The 9,670-nt window shown below is 40.5% G+C and overlaps 1 protein-coding gene and 1 long non-coding RNA gene across 2 annotated transcripts; one reads left to right on the plus strand and one right to left on the minus strand.

Moving 5' to 3' along the window:
* Nucleotides 1-3,067: 3,067 nt before the first annotated feature.
* Nucleotides 3,068-9,293, minus strand: LOC139827639 (uncharacterized). The gene is made up of 3 exons (XR_011738535.1): nt 9,196-9,293; nt 5,019-5,212; nt 3,068-3,588 (listed from the first exon to the last, which is right to left on the minus strand). It is a non-coding gene; the product is annotated as an uncharacterized lncRNA (long non-coding RNA).
* CIMIP5 (ciliary microtubule inner protein 5) lies at nt 4,865-9,261 on the plus strand. The gene is made up of 3 exons (XM_065835940.2): nt 4,865-5,237; nt 7,044-7,083; nt 7,941-9,261. The coding sequence occupies exons 1-3, from the start codon at nt 4,978-4,980 to the stop codon at nt 8,130-8,132; spliced, it is 492 nt and encodes a 163-aa protein (XP_065692012.2). The 5' UTR covers nt 4,865-4,977; the 3' UTR covers nt 8,133-9,261.
* Nucleotides 9,294-9,670: the final 377 nt, after the last annotated feature.

The raw sequence follows: 9,670 nt of genomic DNA on the forward strand, positions 1-9,670 counted from the left end.
CGCTCAACTTGCCAGGCTCTCTCAGCAGAACTCCTTTAGGACAAGAAAGAAGTTTATATTTTTTTTAGGAAAGCTACAGCAAAATTTAACATGAAGCCTTTAATCAAGCAGGTACATAATTGTTGAAAAGGAGTTTTGCTCCAAACTGACAGTTTGCAGGATTTGGTTGTATTTTGGCTGCACACAGCAACCTAAGGCACTCTGTTCCTGATTGTTAGCAGGATCTGTCACCTCTGGGCTTCCCAGAGCTGGTTAATGCCCAGGCACGGTGACAAAGCGCCACAGTAACGCTCTACCATCTACCACCTCTCTGCTGGGTGCTCAGCATCTTCTGACTGATCGATCACCTAACATCAGAACAGGGAACTGCTGGAGAGAGTCCAGCGCAGGGCCACAAAGATGATTAACGGTGTGGACCATCTCCCTTATGAGGAAAGGCTGAGGGAGCTGGGGCTCTTTAGCTTGGAGGAAACAGAGGGGTGACCTCATTAATGTTTATAAATACATGAAGGCTGAGCATCAGGAGGATGGAGCCAGGCTCTTCTCAGTCGCAATCAATGACAGGACAAGGGGCAATGGGTACAAACTGAAACACAGGAGAAGAAACTTTTTCTCAGTGAGGGTACCAGAACCCTGGAACAGGCTGCCCAGGGGGGTTGTGGAGTCTCCTTCTTTGGAGACATTCAAAACCCACCTGGACACATTCCTGTGTAACCTCATCTAGGTGTTCGTGCTCCAGCAGGGGGACTGGACTGGATGATCTTTTGAGGTCCCTTCCAATCCCTAACATTCTGTGATTCTGTGATCCTGCTCTGCTAAACATTGCCATGACCCACGTTTCAGCCTGCAATCTCGACTGACTTGACTGATCTTTATTCATTTGAGTAAGATGATGATGACAACACAAATGTCACCACTCGAGGCAGGCAACACTGTTCATATCAAAACATTTACATGGGGGTCTCTGCCCCATTCGTGAAATGGCAGATCTTCCAAATGGTGACCTGCCCTGAAAAGCTGGTCTCCAGAGAGCTGCCCTCTCCTCCAGCTGCCCATCTTGCTCCTGCCTCTTGTTCACACGTGACATACGCATTGCACTTTTCTTTTTAAATGTGTGTGATCCTTAAACCTCTGCAATATCTCTCAAACACAAACTTTCTTATATGAAAATTGCTTTGCTGTCCATCAAACCACTACCATGCCCCTGGAAAATTTTCTTCACGGGTAACGTGATACAGCTGTGATCTTTCTTCTTTTATGGGTGGGCTTGTTGAGAGACAGGCAGGCACACCATGCATCTTCTCCTTCATTCAGCAGCAGATCTAAGAATGGGAGAATCCAGAAATCCTTCTAGCTCCCTCTTCCATGGTCTGGACTGTACAAAACCTGGCATCAACATTTGGCATCATTGTCCTTAAAGTTTAGAAGACGTAACTTTGGTAGGAAAGTATCCCAACACAGTGCTGACTTAGGAGGGAAGTGCAAACTGACATTGGATGTATACCATAGAAGACTTGGATGTAAAGGAAAAATCCGGGAAACACAAATGAGCTAAAAAAAAGGGTTCAGATCTTACTCTTGCAAATAGGACCACATGGGAAAATCAGAGTCTCACTGACTTTGACCACCCATCCTGGACCAATGTGCACTTCCAACACTCCTCTCCTGTTACTATTTGTCTTCTGTAACTGATGTATTCTTGCTTTTAACCAAGCAATGTCCATTAAGTTTTTCAGTGGTTTGGAATAAGCCCCTGAAGCCCCTGCCATCCAGTGAAATTAATGAGAACTTTTCAAGCCTCAAGAAGCTTGTTACTATAAAAAACAAAACAATTTTTACAAAAAAAAAAAACAAAAAACAAAAAACAAACAGCTCACAAATTGCCTCTGTATCAGGACATAAATAATGCCATACAAAACCTGATTTTCTGAACTACTGGTAATTTAAATAATCAATTTCTAGAAATGTGTATTTTAAAAAATAAGACACTGCCTATAAAGTCAAACATTAGCTCTACTCTTGCATAACTGATACTGCAATACCCTCTTGTGGTCAAATAAAAATGGTTTAGCAAAACACCTGAACTTTTTCCTCCAGAAAAAACCTCACTAGACATTTTTTCCTTTGACGGGGCAAGTAAAATATTTTTCACAGATAAATTTGTAGTACGTATCATCACTTGTCTGGCAATAGCAAAAGACTAACACCAGTCAAGTTCCTCCTCAGAATGACGGGCACCAACACTGCTTGTCAGATACATTAATCCCAAAACAAACTTCCAAGCAAAGACACCATCTCCTACAGTGACAGACATAACTTTTTTCAAGTTTCATGTCCCCAACGAAGAAAAATAAAGATGCTATAATCAATTTACATATATATATATAGCATGAAGCCACAATAAACATCAACCTATTCTACTACACGATGAAAAGAAGTACCCAGTAAATCAGTCGTACCAAATTCAAATGAGCTCCCATCTTAAATGCCCTGAGTTGTTACAATGAACAAATAAAATGCTAAACTGGCAGATGCTAATACAAGAGGAAACAGTTCAGTGTGTGCAGCAGTTCCGCTGAGCTGTTCATCTAGTAAAAGGCCTAAATGGGTTACTAGTATATCCAGTAAGGAATTTAGAGTAAAGCTCAGAAATATCATCCTTGCACTCACCTTGATGTCGTTTAATGGTGCACAACCTCTACCTCAATGACTTCTGGTCCCAACAGAAAATGGGATTATTTTCAAAATACCAGCTCTTAGTGATCAGTTTTTGGAACAGCAACTACATTTTAAAGTCATAGTATTAGCATTAAAAACAAACAAACAAACAAAACCAAACCAAACAAACAAAAAGCACCCACAATTTATTTAAACAGCCATGATCCCATTCCCAGTTAGTATTTCTAGAGAAATGGCTTGAACAATGCCTGCATGTAGGTAACTCATTCAAAGCCTAAAGAAGTCCTAAACAGTTAAGACTTTCTTTTCTGAGGTTGTGGAGTCTCAGACAAACAGACCTGGCTTTAACCTATGAGTGCGCTTTCAGTAAGATGTTCTGAGAGGCACTTCATAGCTCCACATCAAAACCAGCAAGGTTACAACTCCTACGTCTTTGTAGACCCCACACAATGGCATAGACTTCAAACACATCATTTTAATCTTTCCGTCCAGTTTATTCAGTGGTTACAAGTAGTCATTTGGAAGCTATGTACTCAGCTCAATAACCATTTTATTATTATGTTTAATTTTTAGAAATTGACTTGAAGGAAGGAGTAGCATTAAAATAACACAATAACTTTGTAAACAAGAATTACAAAGTGTTCCATGCATTAGGATCCTTTCCTGACCTGATCAGGAACTAAAATCCCATGCACACTGAATAACACACTGGGTCTTCCAAACGTGCCTCAGCTTCCTTTTAAAGCAGTTAGATGCTTTTAAAACCCCATTCTTCAACCAGCTGCACACGCCCCAACTTGGAGAGGGCCCTGGAACCAATGTAGCGGGATAAGCAGATTCCATAAGAGGAACAGAGGGAACTATCAGGCCAGGCTGCCAAACTGTTCATTTCTTCAGTTCATGATAATGCTGTAAATACAGAACATTTTTTGCTTTTTGGCTCATGAAAAACAAGTATCTGAGAAAAAACAAGCAACAAACAAAAAGTTTACTCACATTTCATTCAAACCCAAAGCAAACATTGTGATTCGAGGTGGAGTTTACCTCTTCTTAAGTTATGTTATTTCAGTCTTCAAAGTCAGAATATTTTTTCCAAATATAGAAGTATTTCTTGCTCAAAAATGTCTACATGAAATGTTTGGATAGTTGTACAGTTGTAACTATTCTAAAAGAAAATATTTGCCAAATTCAGCATCTATTTCCCAATACTGCAAGTGAATAACTTTGCCAAAAAAAACCCATTAAAAAGTAGATTCAAAGTTCATTAGCATTTATCAGAAAGATGAAGCAAGAAGCTGGAAATCACGTGGAGTTAATCCACACTACTCAAAAACAAGTCGGTCAAGAATTTCAGAGGAAATTTATACTTAAAATACTCCGTTTTCCTGCAGCATCACAAATACTTGAGGAAGTGACTTCATGTCACAAAACCCCAAGAAGATTACTATAAAGACAAACACGGACATTTTGGACACTGTTTCGAAAATTATCACTTTGTATACTAATAATCTTTTAAAGTTATTTAAAAACTACTTTGTATAGTTGCTTAATACCTTCTGCAAAAATCTCTAAGTACTTAAAAGGACTTTTGACAATTTCTGGCTGTTCTTTTTTTAAAATCTGAAAATAAGGAGCTTTCAAAACACAGATTCATTAAAATACCGTACTTTAGACAAATAAGCTCTGCCCCAAAAGAGTTCAAGGCTCCAGGAGCTGTCCCACTGGGTCTCTGCTCCCTTTCTGGTGAATATTCACAAGTCAGACTCGTTTCCAATGGAGACAGCAAACACTCCAGGGAAACCAGCAGCTTTCAGGAGATTTTGCTTTTGCTACATAACCAAAACAAAAGTCATCCTGATATACTCAGCATCAATCTCCACAGCACCCTTTGTTACAAAACTAGATTTTATTGTTCCGAGGATTTTGAAGAGAGGGTGGTCTCAGCTGCAGGCAGCAGTAATTGCCTCGTAAGCTGAGAGTTTGCTGGTTACTGATGGCTTTCGGTAATAGTTGTTTCTTACAAAAGTGTTGTTACCATGAAAACTCCTTTAGTGTTCAAGCCATGAAGCAACATAAAGCAGCAGGAAATGAGAATTAAGTAAGAGGGAAGTAAAACAGCACTGAATGCTGCCTATCAGTGCTGCTGTGCACGTTTTTGTTTTCTGAAAGCTCTCCAAATCAGCAGTTGAAAGAAAATGTTAGGAGAGAAGGAGCTTTGAAAGTGCAAACAATAGCAGGTTTAACTTTCATAACAGTCAGAATATACCTTACAATACTAGGGATACAGCGAGCCTCAAAATGGACAAGTTGGGAAAAGGTTCTGGATTCAGGAGAAATACCTTGGTTAGGTCTCGGCAACCAGCAACCACACCTCTGGGGCAACCAGCCTCAGCTCCATCTGTGTTTCTTGGCAGCACCCAGCCCAGAAGACCTGTCGTTGCACAACCGGCTGCTCGGGCCTGGGCAGACGAGCAGGCAGCACTGCAGCGGGATCGGGTTCAACAGGATAAGATCTGGAGAGAGTCTGTGGAGGCTGAACAGAGAGGAAGAAAAATCTGGTAAGTCATTTGTTCCAGTTCATCCCTCTTCTACTCATCTTAACAATGGTAATGATGCTCCCTGACAGTCTTAGGGCTTGATCCAAATTCTACACTATCACAGAAAAAGTTCTGCAGGGACTTTGGATCAAATCCTAACACTTTTATTTCTAAGACTGTATTATCTCTGTTTTCCTTCACTTGACAAAATCTATGTTAGTATCTCCTGACATGCTGGGCTTAAGCTTTAAGAAAAGCGATGCAAAGAATTGTATGCTAAGTATATTTTAGCTCAATGGAGATTTCCACAATGAAGATATAAATGTGCCCACCTTCATAATTTATTGCAGCTACACTGATAATTGTCATCTCTTCTCATATTCTTGGAAATGGCTGAAATGGAAGCTGAACACAGCATTCCGCCAAATGTGATTTTGCATTCCCAATCTCTAAACCTGCTGAACATGCCCCATTGTTACAGTGTTTCAGCAGACTGAACTGCACACACACAGCCTAAGCTTTGACTGTGTATACACCAATGACCTGAAGGAACCCGAAATTAACATCCTCTCTGTCTCTGCCACATATCTTGAGCGTATGTTTACATTCATACTTCACTATAGGGTATGAGCGTGTCTATTAGAATATTCTTGACAAAAGTAAAATCAGATCCAGTTCTGAGTGAGCACTAGCCAACGTGAAGAGAGGAAAAAAAGCATCACTCTTAGGATTTTTTAGAATGGGAAAAGAAACCGTCTGAAAGCCCCTGTCCTCCTCAGCCTTCTGGAGGGGATACAAACCACAGCTCTGATTTCCCCAGAGACACATTTGCACCCCTGTCTCACTCCTTCTACCCGAGGGAAAGGCTGATGCCAGGACTCTGACTCACACAAAGCCAAGGCTGTGGTGGCAAAGTTACCCTCTCCCAGTTGTGCACTCAGACTCTCCCAAAACAGGTCCAGCATGTTCCATACCCATTCCCTCGCTACGGCAGCACAAGGGAAGTCAGAAGAATGAACAGCTTTAGCACTAGAGCAATGAGCTTAGACGCAGCACTGCATAGACACAGCACATCAACTCAGAGTCAACCCAGGTGTCCTTTGCTGCTGCAAATACAGCTGTAGAGAATTATTTCTCTCTTGACCTCATATTACTTTTACAATAAGCAGGTGAATTTTAATTTCCTTCAATTCAGGCCAGTGAAAGCAAAGGACTCACCTTGTAGTCCCACTACCAGATATAGAACAGAACTGAAGAGCAAAACTCAGGTATTCTCATTCAAATTGCTCCTAGCACAGCTGCCCACCTCCACAAAATATTCCCATGGGTGTTTACCTGCAGCAAACACGTCTCTAGGAATTCCTACCTGGGACTTCTGACAGCAGAATATCAGTCATCTAAAAAATAAGCAGCTGTATCTTGCTCAAGGCATGGGACAGAAGTTTGCTAGAGTGACTCAGGATTTTGCTAATTTATCTGCATTTGCACAAGGAATACATTGTGGACATGCAGTCTTCCTCTAGCAAAAAAAACCCCACAAACACTCCTCATGTAGTATAGGCTCTGTATGGGAATAAATAAAATCCTTGGCTTCACCGCAGAAACAATGGTTTCAGAATCACAGAACGGTTGGGGTTGGAAGGGACCTCTGGAGATTATCTAGTCCAACACACCTGCTAAAGCAGGTTCATCAGTACAAAGAGTTTGCAGGTCTAAGTAAGTATCAAATTGAGCAGTTCAACAGGCATTCAAATAAATACAACCAACACTAACTATTTTATTTACAGACAGAAAATTTTACACTGCATTTTTTACTTCTATTCCAAGGTACCAGAACTGGAGTTTTCTAAAGGACTATGACCAAATGGTAAGTTTTGAACAAACATTCAACTGTATTCCAGGCTCTTTTTAGTGTTGTCAATTTGAGCTAGGTTAATATTTCAAAATGAAGCATACTTAGGCATAGTCAGCACATGCTTTAAGACTAAAATCTTTAGGAAAAATTAAAGAGAACTGAAGTGCCTTTCATCTGCTACCAGTGCCATAAAGAAATACAGTACGTATGTGTATTCAATGGTTCAATATTAACAACTCCATAGAATGGCAAGTGTCAGAAGAACCAACTTCCTAGGACAAAATTTGTAAGATAATGTCATCCTTCTGAAATCCAAACCACTCACTAAAAATGAAATTAAAAACCTCCCACATCATGACCATTGTAGAACAAGCTGACTTCTGTCCCAGGTGACAACTTAAGGAACACATTGAAAATTATCCATTTCTGTGTTATCCTATTCGCATGTAAGATAACAGGAAAAAACAATCACTTTTTTGTCAAGGGAGGTTTAGATTTGATATTAGGAAAAAAATATTCACAGAAAGGGTTGTCAGGCATTGGAACAGGCTGCCCAGGGAAGTGGTAGAGTCACCATCCCTGCAGGGGTTTAAAAGTGTTTAGATGAGGTTCTTAGGGACATGGTTTAGTGCTAGATTTGGGTTATGGTTGGACTTGATCATCCTGAGGGTCTCTTCCAACCAAAATATTTCTATGATGTATTGCTTCAGCATTTTCATGTACACTCAGTATGACATTTTTAAGTACATTCAAATTCCAATTTCAAAAGCAAAAGTGCTGATAATATAAATAATCTCAGTAACTTGTATTTTTGTAACAAGCAATGGATGTAATTCTGAAAACTTATTAGTGGTCTTTGTTTTATCCAGGGTGAGAAAAAAGAGCACAAGCCAATGCCAAACCACGTGCCTGTGTTCTCAAGCAAAGTCCCCAACTCGACCAACCAGGCTATTGGCAGTCGAATCGATACTGAGCTTGGCAGGGCTCTGGTAAATATGGATTACCTCTTCAGCACTGGTGCACGGAAAAGGAAACTTGAGGGTGAGCTCCAGGTTTCCTAGTGCTTCGATATAAACATAGCAGTAACAAAGCAAGTTGAATGGTTGTAGCCAACAGACTCCACAGTATGTAAAAAATTCCTCAATCTTTCTCTCAGAGAGCCCAATACTACTATCTAGCATGAATTTTCTTTCAAGAGCAAAGAAGGATGTTGTCCAACAATGCTACAGGAGACAATCCTCTTCGTATTTGGGGTGACTGGGCCATGTACAGAGTCAGCACTACGGATCTCATCCACCTTCCCATGTAAATCTACAGTACAGTTGCCTCTAACATCAAGTAAAACAAGATTACTGCCAAAAGGCAATTTCTTCCTGAATTTTTATCTCCTGAAAATAAACAATTAATGGAGACCTGCTCAGATGAGTCCCAACACAAACAACATATTTTCAGTAAAACACAGCAGCTTTCCACATTTCATGTAGTTAGCCAAGGATTCATCGGCCTCTGTCATATGCACGTTTAAGCTTGCTTTAAAAAATAAAATCTAAGGCACAAGAGATGTATTCTCTGCTGATGAGGAAGGGAGACCAGTTTTTTTCTAAACTAGTTTTCATTTTTCTTTCTTTAGATTTGCTGCTCTCAGATTCTCTTAGTCTTTTTTTTTTTTTTTTTGCTGGTTTGGTTGATGGAAACTGACAAGGAAAACAGCCTTTCACATTTTGCTCTGAAGGCGTGTTGGCTCAAAAACCCATTTTACAATCTTAGGATCATCGAACTTAACGGGTTTGTAGTTCCTAAAATCCATGGTTGCCCAGAGAAATGGAGATCAAGCTAAACAGACAAAATACCTAAAGAATGTTCACTACTGCATCTTCATTACATAGATGCAAACTTTGTTTATGACTTGTTGTTCTGTAAGGAAAAAGCAGTAATCGGCAGAGCACGGAGAATGTATACACATCTGTTCTTTGAACTGTGTGTAGCTTCTGCAGGACCATGCTCAGTCCTAGGTGGAGATCAACATAGGAGCCACCACCATTGCCTTGATACAATAGGTAGCAATCTGTGCAGACATGAATTGTGATGGACAACTGTGTTAAGACACACCAAATGGGAACCTACTCTTCAAAAAAGATATCTTCTTGTTCAGCTAAAACACTCTCTGTTCTCTTCTGTGAGCAGAAAACTGCACCAGGTACTGGTTTATCTTCAAACATCTGAAAGAGGGAGAGGAGAGAGCAGATAAATCCTTTCCTTGTCCCTGTGTTGTCCAGATCTTCTTCCAAAAACTGCACAGGCCACTGAGAGGCTACACATTTATTGGCAACTGCATAATACCAGAAAGTCACCACACTTGCATGCCTTACTCTGAGACATCCTGAGCAGCCTCAACTCTTGCTATGGGTCACAAACTTATACTGAGTGGCAGATGTCCAGTATCTGTCAGGCTCAAGCTCCTATTCACGTAAGAACAATTCATTTACAAAGCATGGGGATTTTGTTTGTCAGTGTGACAGCACACAGAGCTCAGTGCTTCCTAACCTCCAGATGGCACCAGTTCCACACCAAGTAACTCACTGAAAGGGACACTGAGTCA

This window comes from Patagioenas fasciata, chromosome 3 (assembly GCF_037038585.1).
Source record: "Patagioenas fasciata isolate bPatFas1 chromosome 3, bPatFas1.hap1, whole genome shotgun sequence".
NCBI classification, from domain to species: Eukaryota; Metazoa; Chordata; class Aves; order Columbiformes; family Columbidae; genus Patagioenas; species Patagioenas fasciata.

Bases quoted from the DNA above. Each gene is read 5' to 3' on its own strand.
- CIMIP5 (XM_065835940.2), top strand. From the start codon at position 4,978: ATGGACAAGTTGGGAAAAGGTTCTGGATTCAGGAGAAATACCTTGGTT. The intron at 5,238-7,043 runs GTAAGTCATTTG...TTCTATTCCAAG, and splicing joins CAGAGAGGAAGAAAAATCTG to GTACCAGAACTGGAGTTTTC. The intron at 7,084-7,940 runs GTAAGTTTTGAA...TGTTTTATCCAG, and splicing joins TAAAGGACTATGACCAAATG to GGTGAGAAAAAAGAGCACAA.